The 17,151-nt window shown below is 36.8% G+C and overlaps 1 protein-coding gene across 3 annotated transcripts in view; it reads right to left on the bottom strand.

The window, feature by feature from the left end:
* LOC150095180 (calcineurin-binding protein cabin-1-like) overlaps positions 1 to 17,151 on the bottom strand; it is a 1,028,489-nt gene that overhangs the window by 278,319 nt on the left and 733,019 nt on the right. For all 3 annotated transcript variants that reach the window (XR_016550194.1, XM_090411711.1, XM_090411712.1), the window contains exon 34: positions 14,675 to 14,764. Coding sequence is in view for 2 of the 3 variants with exons in the window: in XM_090411711.1 (XP_090267837.1) it covers positions 14,675 to 14,764 (90 nt within the window). In the remaining variant the exon portion in view is untranslated. The remainder of the gene's footprint in view (positions 1 to 14,674; positions 14,765 to 17,151) is intronic.

Genomic DNA, 17,151 nt, shown 5'->3' with positions numbered 1-17,151 from the left:
TCGAGTTTTTTTTAAGCAAAACTTAAGAATATAAAGGAAGCAATTCAAAAACAGAAAAGAAAAGTAAATGATATCGTAATTGTAGTAGGTACTAATGAGTTAACTAGCGATAAGTTCAGTATGAGAGAGAAAATGAACAGGTTGTTGAAAGAGGAGAGAGTGAAGAGTGAGAAAGTGAAAATTCAGTATTTTAACCAGGATATGATAAAACTGAATTAAGAAGGGCTATGATGGCAAACAATTCGATGCATAAGATATGTAGAAGGAATAGCTATGAGTTTTTAGATGTGTGAAGTGAGTGTGATCGAAGATTGGATTTGTATAAGAGGAATGGCCTTACACCTCAATGCATCTGGTATCAGAGTCTAGAAAAACTAGTAATTAGTATGAGACCTAAGACAGAGAAAATAAATTATAAAGGGAGGAATGGTGAGAATGCAAATGTCAGAGCGACAATGTTATATAACTGTGTTAATGATGGGAATGGGCTTTGTTGTGGAAATGTTGAAGAGGAGAGAATGATTTCGACTTTGTGTTCATCCAGTTTGGACCGATAAAATACGTGCAAAGATGTCTACATGTATCAGACACTAGAGAAGAATAGAGAATTACAAGTTGTCCAATTGTGTCATGCAGAGTGCAGACAAGAGTATACAAAAGAACATGCAGGAAAATTATTATGTCTGTACACGAATGCAATCAGGAGTATCAGAAACAAAGGGGTAGAGTTTGTTGCCTTAGTCAATATGTTGGGACCTCAGATTGTAGGAATTAGTGAGACCTGGCTATCAGAATCAGACATACTAACTGGTATCGAGTGTAAAGGATACAGTATTTTTAGGAAAGATAGAGAGGATAGGAGAGGAGGGGGCATGCTGCTAATGATATTGGCTGACTTGAATCCAGTTAGAGCTGAGACCTATGATTGTAGTACTACTACTAACAGTATTTCATGTGGCAGTGAGTTTGAAGCCATCTGGTGTGAGGTGGAATCTAACAAGATTAATTACATAGTGGGATGTTGTTACAGACCTGGTAGATCGGCTGCTAGTGATTAAGAAATGTATCGCCAAATAGAAAAGACGAGAGTGGAAAGAGTAATCATAATGGGAGACTCTAATTATTAAAATATTGATTGGGGAGCAGTAGAATCTCATGAAAACAATGAAAATGCATTTATTGAGATGTTGTGGGACAACTTCCTCAAGCAGCAGAAGGAACTCAAGGTCAAAGAATGTTAGATTTGATTATAGTGTCAGAAGGAGCTTCAGTTAAATATATAACTGTTCTGTCTCCGGTTGGTGACAATGATCATGCGGTACTCACTTGAGAAGTGACTAAATTTATGAATGTTCCATTCAGAAAAGGTTACATGCTGAACTACAAAACAGGAAATTAATCAACTGACGAGTATACTAAGTTCAGTTGAATGGGATCGTTTCATGGATGGGAAGAATATCAACAGTGCATAGGAAGCATTTAAACAATACTCAAATGATGCGATGTCAGAGTGTGTCCCGTGAGTTCAAAGAATAAATAGGGCAGGAGTCAAATGTATGTGTAATCTTATTAAGCAAGAGATTTGTATGTAAAGGATGATGTGAAAGGAATACCATATGCATAAGGATGATGTCTGTTATGAAAATTATAAATAGCAGCAGAGAACAGTCACAACTGTTGTATGGAAAGCAAAGTCTGAGTATGAAAAGAAACTGGATCTGCATGATAAAGACAACCCACAAGAATTCTATTGATATGTTTCAAGTAAAAAAAAGAATGAATATAAAAAAAATAACTCTTCTAAATCCAGATTGCGTGAGGGTTACAGATGCAGAAGAGGTTGTTCATGCCTGTTTTGTTAAAAGCTATCAACCTAGTGCATGTGACATTGAGCTTACTGCTACCTCTACACTGGATGAAGAAACTGAGGTATATGAGGATGATGTATTAGAGCTGTTGCAGAAACTGAATAAGAATTCAGCAATAGGGACTCATGGAATATCAGCATCTGAGCTAAAAGAGTGTTCAGCTGAACTGGCTATTTCTTTGACCAGGCTGTTTAATACGAGTTTCAGAACAGGGATGATTCCACAGGAATGGAAAAAATGTATGGTAATTCCATTGAACAAGGGTGGAGCAAAGACCAATGCACCAACTATCAGCGAATTAGTATCTCAAAAGTGGTAATGAACATTTTTTAAAAATTGGTTAGGGCTCGAATTCAGAAATGGGTTGACAGTGAATCTCTAATTTGCAATGAGCAACATGGGATTACTAAGGGAAGGTCATGTTTTAGCAACTTGCTCTCATTCTATAACAATGTTACCATTGAACCAGACAAGGGGAATTGATACACCATGATTCTTTTGGATTTTGCTAAGCTGACTGACAGATATCAAAAAGTGGTATATGGGGGATGCGAGTCTGGAATATTTAATCAGGAATCCAAAGCATTGTTGTCTTGGCTTTCACATCCCCTGAGACACTTCGCAAGTGCAGCAGTAGGTGGCCTCATAGGGCGAATCCTGGACACTTTCGAGTGACTGACTGTCCTGCAACGCTATTCTACCCTTCCAGGGTTGGCAGCCCTGGTAGGATTAAGTTTCCTCGCTAGCAATAACTCATGAGATGAAGGCTCTGACTCTTATAGGCCAGAGCCAGGAAACTCTTTGAGTGTGATTCCAGATGTCTGTTTCTTGTTTGGAGGTGATCCTGTCACCCGTCCTAGTGGCGTCCTCGGGAAGAAAGTTAAAAGAAAACTCTGCAAGGACTGTCATCAACCCATTTCTTCAAGTTCTCATCATGCTTGTTCCAACAGTCAAAGAGTTCCAAATCTTAGAAACTTCGTTTGTCAGGTCAGCGGTTATGCATTCTCCAGTGCAGTCAGCCTTGGCGTACATCGCACCTCAAAACATCCAGCCAAAGCCAACGCTGAAATAAGAACTGAGTGCATCAAAGCACTTTGGACTGCCGAAGAAGAAAATATCCTCACAGCGATTGACAGCTCAAGGGATACAGAACATCAATGAGGCTCTATTTAAGGTGTTCCGATTGAGATCTTTGGATGCCATCAAGTGTCATAGATGGAAAGCCAGTTACAAAGCTTTAGTTCAAGAATTGGCAGCCTATCCATCACAGGTAAGGACAGGTAATATCTCCGTATTTCCTGTCCTTGCCCTTCCATCTTCCAGCCACCATTCCGCTTTTGAAGACGAGGCTTTGATTCTCAGACTGACATCATCTCTAGACGATCCTCCTCTTCCAGAATATAACCATCAAATTCTTAAATCTCTCATCCAGACTCACCTTCTGGGAATGGATATCACAGATCAGTTAAATGACTACCACCAAGCAGAATTCTCTGAACACTTGATGCCTCATCAACATCAGGCTACATCTCAATCTACAACGACGCTATCAAATAGGAGGCAGAGGAAGAGGGCCTATACAGCTATGCAGGCTCTCTAGAGGGCAATGTGCCAAGACCATCCTTGACGGTGCTTCCCCTGCACCTTTAACAGACTTACATGATGATTTTGTTAAATTTTGGAGCACAGTCTTTTCTGCTCCACCTCCACACTTGCCTGATGATGACCAACATACGATATTGAAGTCCATTCCTGCCATTCATATATATAAGCCTGTCTCCATCTAGGAGATCAAAGTAGCTCTTCCATCCAATTTCTTTGTTTCCAGACCTGATGGCTTTCCTGCAGCTAGGATTTGGAAAGTGCCATTGAAGATTCTTCAAGACTTACTGCTCATTCTCCTTTCTAGTAAAGCAATACCACCATATCTACATGCTTCAAGAACTATCTTCATTCAAAAGAAAGAAACTTCAAACCGTGCATCAGACTTGAGACCTATTACCATCTCCTGTGATACTTAGAGTCTATCATAAAATCTTAGTCAAACAACTTCAGCAACATATACAGCTTGATTATAGACAGAGCTTTTGTTCCTTAGGAGGGCTGTGCCGAGAATATATATATATATATATATATTCTTTCTTCTTGGGGTGCTTAAGTGTCGAAGCTGTATAACTGAGAGGAGACCTCAACATAGCCTTTAAAGGAATGTGGAGAACCGACCAGGGCTTCTGACCTAATGTCCAATCCTCACCTTCTCGTGGTGCACCCTGTTGGGTATCTACTTGGATACTGAACGGACGAGGATGGGTTGGCAATTTGGGATTTAGCCGACCAAATTGTATTCTTATTGGTTAACCCAAAATATAGAATGATGGTACAAAATGACAAAATTTCATACTGGCTGGGGTGTTGCCCGGTTAAAGGCAAACAGCGAAAAGTCAGCTACTGGAACAAATCTGAAAATAAACCACAACTCAACATCACCAGAGTTAAAGATCAGTACTATCAACGTAAGAAGCCTGAATGGCAAAGAAATGGAGCTAGCTGAGGAATTAGATAAGTACCAGATCGACATAATAGGGGTGACTGAAACAAAAAAGACCAAAACTGGTAAGATCTTTCTGAGCAATAAATACAAAATGTTATATTCAGGCAACGACAATCAAGGAGTAGCCATAGCATTCAACACAAAATACGAGGCTAATCTTCTTGAATGGCAGTCAGTCTCAAGTAGAGTAATGTGGGCAAATATGAGAATGGGGAACTGGACAATGAGACTTATTTGTGCCTATGGTCCCACAGAAGGTTCTACTAAGGTAGAAGTGGAGGAATTTTTTGAGGCTTTAGAAAAAGCAACTGACACAATGAAAAATGAAAAGTTGGTACTTGTTGGGGATCTAAATAGCAGAGTAAGAATTGATTGTGAGACATAACAAAAATATTTTGGGAAAATTTGGAGAAAAGAGCAAAGCTAATAATAATGGCAAATATCTGTTGGATTTCTGCTCAGGACATGGACTGGTTATTACTAACACCATGTTCCAACATAAAAATGTGCACAAATTCACATGGAGAGAACAGGCTAGGAATAAGAAAAGTCTCATTGACTATGTTATTGCTGATAGTGATGTTTTCTCCCTGGTGCAGGACACCAGAGTGTACAGAGGATTTGAAATTGGAAGTGATCACTATTTAGTCTTGAGCAGGATAAAACTGAATTTCATATTGAAAAGAATAACATGTAAGAAAGTTTTAAAGTGAATAAAAGTTGAGCAACTCTCAGATGTGAACTGTAGACTAAATTACACAAATATTGTTAAAAAAAAATGAAAGAGTTTGAGAACAGGAATCAAACCTTGGAGATTCAGTGGCAAACTCTGAAGAAAACATTGATTGATTCTGCCAGAGAGGCATGTGGTGAGGTTGTCTGTAAGGATAAAAAAATCAGAACTCCCTGGTGGACACAGGATGTTAAAGAGGCAGTGAAGGAAAAGAAGTAAGCATACCAAAAGTTCCTATCAAATAAGTCAGCTTGTGCTCTTAGAGAATATAGAAACAAATGCAAGAATGCTAAACACTGTGTAAAACTAGCTAAACAAAAGTCATGGGAGGACTTTGGCAAGAATATAGAAAATAAATATCAAGAAGGTGGCAAAATATTCCGGAGGTTGTTGAAGAATCTTAAGAATGGAGGAAAGAGTGCTGTAAAAGGAATTTGAGATGATAAAAGTGACATGAAAACGGGAGAAAAAGATATCCTTGAAGTATGGAGTAATTACTTTGAAAAACTGCTAAATGAAACAAGCAGTGATGACAGCACAGTGGTAAAAAAAAACTGACCAGGCATGCAGTCAGGAATACATATCCATACTTGAAGTAGAAAAAGCCATCAAAGGCTTGAAATGTGGAAAGGCAGCAGGAGTAGATGATATTCGACCAGAAATGCTGAAGTATGGTGGTATAAGAGTCTTACAGTGGCTGCACTGCATAGTTCAGAAAGCCTGGACAGAGGGACGAATTCCCGATGATTGGAGTAGAGCTCTCATAGTACCCATATATAAAAAGGGAAATAAAACTGAATGTGAGAATTACAGAGGTATTTCCCTACTGAGTGTTCCTGGCAAGATCTATGCAAGTATACTTGAGAAACGGTTGAGAAGAATTGTGGAAGAAAAGCTTGGTGAAGAACAAGCTGGATTCAGGCCAAATAGAGGCTGTCACGATCAGATCTTCACTTTACGACAAATAGTCGAGAAAGCATGGGAACATAACAAAGATCTGTATTTAAGTTTTGTCGATCTGGAAAAGGCATATGACAAGGTGCCACAAGAGAAGCTATTCAATACGCTGCAGTTATATGGTGTCAATGGGACATTATATCAAGCAATACTTAGTCTTTATTTGAGTTGTAAGTCAGCAGTTAGAATTGAAGGAAGTACAGGAAGATGGTTTAATGTTAAATCTGGTGTGAGACAAGGATGTACATTATCCCCTCTGTTATTCATTATCTATATGGATCACTTTATGAAGGAAAGTGGTATTAAACATGATATCAAAATTGGAGATGTTAATGTCAGCTCTTTGCTTTATGCGGATGATGTTATACTTCTAAATAAATCTGCTACATGTCTGCAAGATTCTCTGACTAAATTGAATAGATGTTGTAATAGATATGGTATGAAGGTCAGCAATAAAAAGACAAAGACAATGAAAATAGGCAGAATCATTGAAAATGTCAACTGTGTTGTGAATGGAGAACCTGTGGAACAAGTAAAACATTTCTGCTATTTAGGCACGATTTTTACTGAAGATGGTAAATTAAATATAGAAATAGACAACAGAATCAGCAAAGCTGGTATGGTGGGAAGTTAACTGAATAAATTCATATGGAATAAGAGAGAAATTAGTCGAAACACTAAATTAGCTGTATACAAGACAGTGTTCAAACCAGTTTAACTTATGGATCTGAGAGCTGGGTCAGAAGTAAAACACTTGACCAAAGACTAGAGACCACAGATATGAGAGTCCTGAGAAAGATTAGTGGCGTGAACAGATGGCATCAATGGCAATATCATATTAAAAACGAGGATATTAGGAAAAAACTTGACATTGTCAGCATCCAGGAATGCGTTAGCAGAGCTAATCTCAGGTGGTATGGTCACTTAAATAGAATGGGAGAGGAAAGATTAGCAAAATAAGTGTTCTCTGCCAGGTTGGCAGGAAAACGACCCAGAGGAAGACCAAAGTATAGGTGGATTGATACCGTACAAAGTGCCTTAGACGATAGAAATATAAGATCTGATAATGTTGGAGTCTTGACAAGTAACAGAGTGATTTGGAGGAAAATTGTAGATAGGAAATTAATAATGATGTAATTTTTTTCATGTAGTAATATCATATCCTGTACACCCGTTGAGGGTACATGGCAGGAATTTGATGATGATTCTTTCTTATTTTCTCTCTGATTCCTGACACCACATAAGCCTCTATATATGGTGTTGCTGGACCTCCAAAAGGCCTTTGATAGTCTCCCTTCCTGCTCTCCTTCGAGTGCTGTCTATTGCTGTATGTCCAGAACCCTTTCTTTCCTATGTTATGGGGCTATACTTGGGTAGCTCCATCACTATCACTACAGGGTCCCGTGGAACTTCTATTCCAGCAGTGCTGGGTGTTCACCAGGGTGATCCTCTATCTCCCCATTTTCTTTAACTGCGTCATAGATGAGTTTCTTCACTCTATTCCTAGCCATATAGGCTACTCTCTAGGTGCTTCTTCCTTTAATGCTATGGCATTTGCGGATGATCTTATTCTCATAGCCTCTACTAAGGTAGGCTTGCAGGAACTTCTTGATCAGACAGTTGAATTTTTCTCTATTTGAGGAAATATGTTCAAAAATGTTATGTTCAAAGATGAAGTATGAACTGCATTCGCTTCAGTTCACACTTCATCTTCTGATGTAGGTTTGGGTAATGTGGGGCTTGCATGTTGTGGTCCTACCATGGAAACCCATGTTGTGAGCCTCAGTTCTGAATGTTGTTGTGTAGATTCATGTTCTAATCAATGCCTGGAACTCTGCATTCAGCGTGTCGGCTGACAAATGGTGGTCATGCACTGCAGGTAGCACTTGCAGTTGACCTGTAATGGCTTAATTTTGCCTGCAACATCACATCCTATCACAACACTTCTTTCAGACTCTGTCAATTCCCTTCTTGAACCCATTTCACCTGGACACAGTTGCACTGACATGGAGCATCATATTCCTCAAATTTATACTATGTACAAACATCCAACTCATTACATCACACGATACACCTTGCCCATTGGGGTGTGCATTGACTTCTTTCCAAGCAGTGTACATGTCAGATTACTAAAGGAATTTTATAGGATAGATGTAGAACAAATATTTGATACATAACAAGCGGTCATCTTTGGAAATTTTGTGAGAATGTGATTGGCAATTGTATGAAGACTAGCTGCCTTGCTGGGAGTGGTAAATGGATGGAAAGAGTCAGATGCAGTGATAAATACTTTTCCAGTGAATAAGGACTCATCACTGCATCTGACTTTGATTTGGAGAATAATGGTTAATGTCTGTGTTTCCTGGTTAATCTTCAAATTCCAGATGATAGATAATTCCTTTTTTTTTTTTGACAATGACAAGGTTTATTATTATACAGAGTATTGACACACACATATATAAAATGACACATATTTTCTGTACAGTACAAAGATTCAGTACAAAATGCAGAGTATTGAATTCTTTGTAAATATACAGTCATCGTATTTACATGTGAATTGGATTACATATAAATGCAATAATACAACACACAGAAATACAATTTTATTAATACAGACCAGTATTTTACAATAAAAACATTTATTCAAACCTACCAGTTTCGCCAGCAAACTGTCTGGCTTTTTCAAGGCATTACGGAGATATGAAAGTTAGTAAATACAAATTAAAAGGAACATAAAAAATGTTGTAAACCAAACTAGTATCTATGGTTACAAGTTTCGCGTGACAGAGATGCCTTATTGTTGTAGACTTGTAATGTGATTACTGGCTAGCTGTAGTTCAGATTGATTGAGAGAGAGAGGATCAAGTTTTTCCATGAACTGTTTTCTGCCGGTTATTAGTACTATTGTGGCTTCCTTAAATACACGATGCCTGTAGTCGTCATCGAGATATGGCATGGAGCTGTTTTGCCAATCTATCGTGTAGTTAGACGTGCAGAAATGATGTGCTAAGCTGGAAGAGATGCTTCTGTTGTTGTTTACATCACCAACATGTTCTTTTTGTCTAATTTCTAAACTTCGTGAAGTTTGTCCGATGTAGGCAAGACCAGAGGAGCAGGGAATGTAATATACTCCTGGATATTTGTAGAACGGAACTTTTATCTTTTGGAGATCCTAAAACTTGTCTGATGTTGGTGGTTGGTTTGAAGACCACTCTGATGTTGTGGGCTCTTAGTATTCTTGCTATTTGATAAGAAATTGACTTGATGAAAGGTATCACTACAGTAGAAATGTGCTGACGGTGGGATTCTTCTTGTCTGGGGTTGTCATTGTATAGATATTTTTTGATGATGTTTTGAGGATATCCATTTTGTGATAATGTGTTGGCTATTAGTTTCTTATCAAATAGCAAGAATACTAAGAGCCCACAACATCAGAGTGGTCTTCAAACCAACCACCAACATCAGACAAGTTTTAGGATCTCCAAAAGATAAAGTTCCGTTCTACAAATATCCAGGAGTATATTACATTCCCTGCTCCTGTGGTCTTTTGCCTACATTGGACAAACTTCATGAAGTTTAGAAATTAGACAAAAAGAACATGTTGGTGATGTAAACCACAACAGAAGCATCTCTTCCGGCTTAGCACATCATTTCTGCATGTCTAACCACACGATAGATTGGCAAAACAGCTCCATGCCATATCTCGATGACGACTACAGGCATTGTGTATTTAAGGAAGCCACAATAGTACTAATAACCGGTGGAAACCTCAACAGAAATCAGGGTGTAATTCTAAACAGTTCGTGGAAAAACTTGATCCTCTCTCTCAATCAATCTGAACTACAGCTAGCCAGTAATCACATTACAAGTCTACAACAAACATGCATGCGTGATAATGAATAAGAACAATAAGTCATCTCTGTCACGCGAAACATGTAACCATAGATACTAGTTTGGTTAACGACGTTTTTTATGTTCCTTTTAACTTGCATTTGCTAACTTTCATATCTCTGTAATGCCTTAAAAAAGCCAGACAGTTTGCTGGCGAAACTGGTAGGTTTGAATAAATGTTTTTATTGTAAAATACTGGTCTGTATTAATAAAATTGTATTTCTATTATAAAACGACCAAAAATGTATAATTTAAATACAACACACAATTCAATACCACTAATAATAATGGAATGATTTAGTATTAATATACATAATTTTTCTGCATTTTGTCTTTTTCTTTCAATATACTTCTTTTTAAAATAGATTCTATATTTAACACAGATGTTTTGCTTCTCTACAAAAATTCAGTATGCAAGTTACTGAGTATATTCATTTTGATATACTTGTTTATTTGTTCGGGTACATTTCTGCTTTCTTCTTCAAAGCTTTTGCAGAGCTTATTTGAGGAAGATAATATATGGCAGTGGTTTGTTTCAGTATCTGTTGTGAACCAGGTGTAGATTTAACTGTTTATATGTATGTGCTTGGAAAAATATATATGAAGATATACATGCTCACGGACTACCAATGAATGAGCACGATTTAACCTTTTTTGAAGAGAAGGTGGTTGGATTTGGGTATTATTATTATTATTATTATTATCTGAGACCTCCAGGGAGTCAAGGACTCATTGAGGGAGGCTGTAAATTATCCAACCCAGTTATTATACCTTTCCTTAAATTCATTTACACTAGATGCACTCACTACCCCTAAGGGCAAATTATTCCATTCACTCACCGCTCTCTGGGAGAAAAACCTAGCTCTTACCCCTTTCTTGACTGTGAACAAACTTAACTTCCATGGATGTCCCAGGCTTTTCTCTCCACCTTCCATATAACGAAAAATTTCATCATTTGAAATGCTACAACACCCATTCAAAAGTTTAAAGACCTCTATCATATAACCCCACTTTCTCCTGTTAACCAGTCTGCAATCCACATAATCTAAATCCCATAATCCAGATATAATCTTTGTAACTCTTCTTTGCCCTTTCCACAGCTTCTTTATCCCCTTGGAACCTGGGAGACCAAATCTGAGCACAGTAATCCAGGTGTGGTCTTATCAAAGCCTTATGAAGAGGCAAAATTACTTCCTTATCCTTACATGTCAAAGTTCGCTTCAACATAGCAATTATCCTCTGAGTTGAATTTGAAACTTTTGCTATGTGACCTTTGAACTTTAAATTCTTATCCACCAACACACTAAGATTCCTTGCCTCTTCAGTTTCTTGTAGCATAACTCTGCTAATATAATATGCTGCTGGAATTCTAATCACGCCGAAGTGCATAACTTTACACTTACCAACATTAAACTGACAGCCATTTTCGCTTGCCCAGATTTCCAGTCTATTCAAATCATTTTATAATTGCTGAACATCAGTAGCATCCCTGGTTGCCCTGCCTATCTTTGCATCATCGGTAAACAATTGCAAATCTGATGATAGACCCTGCTTGATTTCATTAATGTATAGAGCGAACAATAATGGCCCAAGGACTGAACCCTGAGGTACACCACTGGTCACCTTAAATCTGGCAGATTCACACCCACTATATACCACTTTCTGTTATATCTCTCAACCATCCCCTGATCCAAGTCAATAGATTATATTCCAATCCCATATTCTCCAATTTACACAACAGCCTAACGTGTGGTATCCTATCTAATGCCTTAGAAAAATCCAACATTATTAGTGTATCCATTCCCTTTATCCAACTTGGCCATAACATTTTTATAAAATATGAGCAAATTGCTAAAACATGACCTTCCTTTAGTAAACCCATGCTGTTCCCTGCAGAGTATAGAATGCTTGTCTACCCATTTCTGTATGCGAGCTCTTATCAACTTCTCTAAATTACCCCCCCCCCCCGAGTTCCGGACTGGTAGGCCGGTTCTCCTTGAATTATGATGACTCGAATTTTGAAGACTCAACACTCAGGCTAGCCCCTGAGTTTCAAAACGTTTCAAACAACTTGACAAAAAACGTGACACAAAAACGTTACAAAAAAGGCTTATCATTTTATATTATCGAGTAGATATATATATGCCATTTTCAGTTAGCCTGTTAGTGATCAGATTGATGTTGTGTTGCATTTTTGCATTGTTGTGAATGGATACTATGGCAGTATTGTCTGTGTATTGGAAGATATTACGTTTTAGGGGAGGCTAATATCGTGTGTGCGCACGTGCGTGTTAAACAGAATGGGAGAAAGAACAGCTCCTTGTGGTATTCCAAAAGTTACCAGTACCTCTTTGTTGTGCACTGATTCTATACGTGTGATGTGCTTTCTGTTTCTTATGTATGCTCCTGAACCACTGGAGCAGATGTCCTCCAATTCTGATATGTGTTAGTTTGTTCACAAGGTTTTGTGTGTTAGTGTGTCAAATGCTTTTGTCAGGTCAATAAAAACCACCAATACTATTCTGGTTTTATCTATTGCAGCATTCATTAGGTCTGTGAAATCTTCCAGGAGTGTTGCTGTTGCTTTATTTTTCTGAAAACCATATTGTGTTTTTGGGATGATTTGGAATTTTTTAATGAATATGGAGAGTTTGTGATACAGTATGTGCTCCATGATTTGGTTGATTACAAACAATGTGGTGATGGATCTGTAATTACTTATAGTGTTTCTTTTTCCATGTTTATGTATGGGAGCGATTACTGCAGTCTTTAGTGTTTCAGGTAAGTGCCATGTTTCGAAGATTTTATTTAACAGTTTTAACATAACTGGACATAGGTTAGTTGAGTGTTTTTTTATGTCTTTTGGTCCGATTCCATCTTGCCGGTCTGGTTGGCCGAGTGGTCAGCGTATTCACTCTCCAGCCAAATGTCTGTGGGTTCAAATCCCACCGTGGGTATGGATGTCTGTGATTGTCTGTGAAAATACCAGTAGTGGTGGTGAGCAGTAGATGCTGTTGCGGTTGGTGGATTGAGTCGTGGAGGCAGTTATAGAGTAGGTGCCCTCCCTAGATGAGTCTTTGGACTCCCTGGAGGTGTCAAGTAATAATAATAATTCCTTGGTTAGGATTAGTTTGATGAATTGCAAGTGACAGTTTTTCTTTTGTATGTGGAGAACAGCATTGAGTGGGTTGCTTGTGATCCTAGTTAAGAATATTTCTTTGTGTGAGGAGAGAATGTTTCCTGGAGTTTTTGGACAGAGCTCACAACGTACTGATTAAAGTTGTTTGCTAGCTGTCTGAGGGATTTGGACTTGCAAGCAAAGCTGTGTTTTAGTTTTTGAGGCAGTGATTGTGTGTGTACTGTCTAGCATTTCATTGATCAGGTGCCAGGTTTCCTTTATGTCATTCTGTTGTTAATTTCTTTCTATAATAGTTTCTTTTTGCAGTTCTAATCTGTGTTGTTAAGAGATTCCATTTTCTCTTGTATTCAGCTTGTAAAACTGTATTGTTAAGTGACCCCTTAAGTTGTTTCCATAGGGCATCTTTTCTTTGTATGTCTATTAATATGTTGTCTGTTGATTCGTATCCGTGGATTCTGTCTGGTTTGGGAGCGTATTTTTATTTTTGTTAATGCTTTGTTATATATTTTATTCATGTGAGTTTAAGATTAGTATATACAGCATCAGCAGAGTCTGAAGATGCTATCTGCATCCAGTCTTCTTTTCTGATTTTGTCATTTACTATAGTTACATATGATGCTATTATACTGTTTTGTAATCTCAGTGAGTTTTAAGGCTTCAACTGTAGTGCAGTGACATAATGGTCTGCCAGTTTACACATTATGATGGCTGCTGTATAGTTGTTTGGAGGGATCCGTATATTTATGCGGTCAATACAGGATGAGGCGATTGTATTTTCGACTATCTCTTCTTGTGTATGCAGCCTATGAATTGGGTTATGTTATATTATGTATTATGTTATATGCTGATAAGAGGCCTAGGTATTGTGCTGTGTTGTTATTTATGTTCATAATGTTTATATTTATGTCACCTATTATTATCAGGTATTTTGAGACGGCTTCTTCCTTGGTAGAAAGCCATCTGTTTAATTTATCTAGAAATTTTGTGGCGCTTAAATTGGGTGGTCTGGTATATTGCGTTATAAACAAATAATAATAATTTAACAGGAGAATGTACAACTGAAAATATAAAGTACAAATCATTAATCAATGGCATATGTGATCTGATTATTTATGTCCCTTTGAGAGAATGAAGTACAATTCAGATAATGTCATGACATATAAAGATAAGGTCATTTGAAGGCTGGATAACTGAATTATCCAGCCTTCAAATGACCAAATCCTCAGTAAACCCTCAATTAACCAATCCATGAATGGGTTGGCATGTCACTTCCTTGACTCCCTGAACACATTATGCAATCATGCATTTAGTTAATAGTGTCCCCAGTTTTTCCCCAATTTTCCAACAAGACCGAATAATTCAGAGATTACTGAATGTGTGCGTGTGTGTGTTTGCATGTGCACACAGTCTAAAAATTTAAAAGCCCATCTTGTGAACTCAAGGGTTACTGTTTTTCTTCACTTCCTGCTATCTTATCTAACAGGGAAAAATTCATGGGTTATTACACAATATAAGAAATAAAATATAACAATTACCTCTAATGATTCAATCGATAATTCAGGAGGGTTATGATATTGAATTTTCTTAGGATATCTAGCCTCATCTTCATGTAGGTGAAGAGCAGCCTGTTAAGATAAAGAAGTACAAACAATCATAAGGAAGCTGTTTTCATAATAGTATGGTATACATGACACCATTCATTATTAGAACTAAATGTGCAACCGTTTTTGGCACACACACATATATATAATCCTAACAATAATACACTGCAACTGGAACAAGAAATTTTAATAGTATTCTTAGACATGAGGCATTACTGCTATATTTTCTGAATGTTTTTTTTTTTTTTTTTTGAAATTATTTCAAATAAATGTTTTGTCAATTTGAATGATATTTTTCTCCCACATTATGATTCTATTTTACCATAATGTGGCAGGAAAAAAAAAAAAATCTTCCATCAATCCTGAACCTGGGGACAATTACCAAACATTTTTGTTCTCTTTCTTCCAGACAGTTTGCGTCACAGCCATTGTTGATATTTCCCATGGGAGCAGAACTCACAGCTGCTCTCATTACAGCATTCTTCCACCCAACAGTGCCTACATAAAAATTACCCATTATTAATATATGTGTTTGATCACATATATTAATATATGCTGCAGTAACTAATTTTCATTACTGAATTATCCCCCGGTTCAGGACTGGTTGATGAAAGATTTTTTTTCTCTCCCACATTATGATAAAATAAAATCAATGTGGGAGAAAAATATCATTCAAATTGACAAAACAATTTGAAAATTTGTACTCTTTTTTTGGTCTTCTTTGGCTAAAATCTCTTTGCTTCAATCTGCAAAATTGTGTGTTGTCTCTCTCATTTCGCTATCAACCATTCTAATATTTTCGTTATTTCTTCTTTGAATGTTGATTTTCTAAAGTTCCACAGTTCTGAGAGTAAATTCATCTACCTTAGAATTTAATGTTTGCAAATGTGACATAGCTTCTTTCCTAGCCATGCTGATTTGGCAGGAAGGAAGCTGAGATATTTGTGGTTGACAATAACCTCACTCAAATTATTCACATACTTTCTGCAATATCTGATATCTATTTAATGATTAATAAATTTTCTTGCTGTTAATGTAATGTTATATTTATCAGATATTGTGGAAAGTATGTGAATAATTTGAGTGAGATTATTGTCAACAGCAAATATCTCAGCTTCCCTCCTGCCAAATCAGCATGGCTAGGAAAGAAGCTATGTCGCATTTGTGAACATTAAACTCCAAGGTAGATGAATTTATTATCAGAAATGGGGAACTTTAGAAAATCAACATTCAAAGAAGAAATAATGAAAATGTTAGAATAGTTGATAGGGGAAATGAGAGAGACAATAAACAACTTTGCAGATTCAGGCAAAGACATTTTAGCTAAAGAAGACCAAAAAAGAGTATGAATTTTCAAATTAAAAAATAATAATAATAATAATAATATTTCAAATTGTTTTGTTAATTTGAATGATATTTTTCTCCCACATTGATTTTATTTTATCATAATGTGGGAGGGAAAAAAATCTTTCATCACCCAGTCCTGAACCTGGGGATAATTCAGTAATGAAAATTTGTTACCACAGCATATACATATGATCAAACACATAATAATGGGTAATTTTTTATGTAGGCACTGTTTAGTGGAAGAATGCAACAATCAAAAATAAAACAGATAGCAATTTTTTTTTTTTTTTTAGAATTAAGAATAGCATCTTAAAACAATAAGTATATTAAGTCCCACTATAGGTTTTGCTATATCTCATGAGATTACACAATATAATATATCTACCTTGGATTGTACAATATAAAAATGTACATGAACTAATAAGGTACAGTAGGGTCATTTATCATAATTATTGAATGAAAATCTCTACAGAGTCCAAAGACTCATTGTGGGAGATCCATGTACCTATCCTGGAATGCAACGACAGACAAAACACTCACAACACACTTTAGTCCTCACTCCCTTGCTAACTAAACTCCTTAATTTCTAGGGATGACCCCCTAGTTCTCTACTAGTAATGTACTGAAAAATTTCATTTTTGTCAATCCTATAACCTAGTTTTTCCTATGTTAATTTATTTTCATGGTATTGATGACGACACAGAATAATAAGAAAATAACTAATGTTTATCAATTTATTTGCCGATATTTTGCTGGTATTATATCCAGCATCTTCAGAGCACAAAACATTGTCACAGTATGCAAAACAACAACAATTTGGCATAATAGTGGGATTAATTTAAAAAATTTTAACGGACAACACAAGGAACTAAAGTCCTAATTAGGTGCCATCTATATTAGAAAAAGAGAGAAAACAAGTGTTAATTAGATCTTGAAATGACTGTCTTCCAGATTTTTGGTAAATTTATGCAGCCATACTTGTTGAGGCTTGGAGTATATTTTAAAGCTTCTGTTGATTCCAAAAACAATCTCTCTGACTTATATTGACTTCTGCATCAAGGGAT

The sequence above is a fragment of the Typopeltis vanoorti genome, chromosome 21 (assembly GCF_054136105.1).
Source record: "Typopeltis vanoorti isolate ZY-2024b chromosome 21, IOZ_Tvanoo_1.0, whole genome shotgun sequence".
Taxonomy (NCBI): domain Eukaryota; kingdom Metazoa; phylum Arthropoda; class Arachnida; order Uropygi; family Thelyphonidae; genus Typopeltis; species Typopeltis vanoorti.
This window is presented reverse-complemented; position numbering and strand designations above follow the sequence as displayed.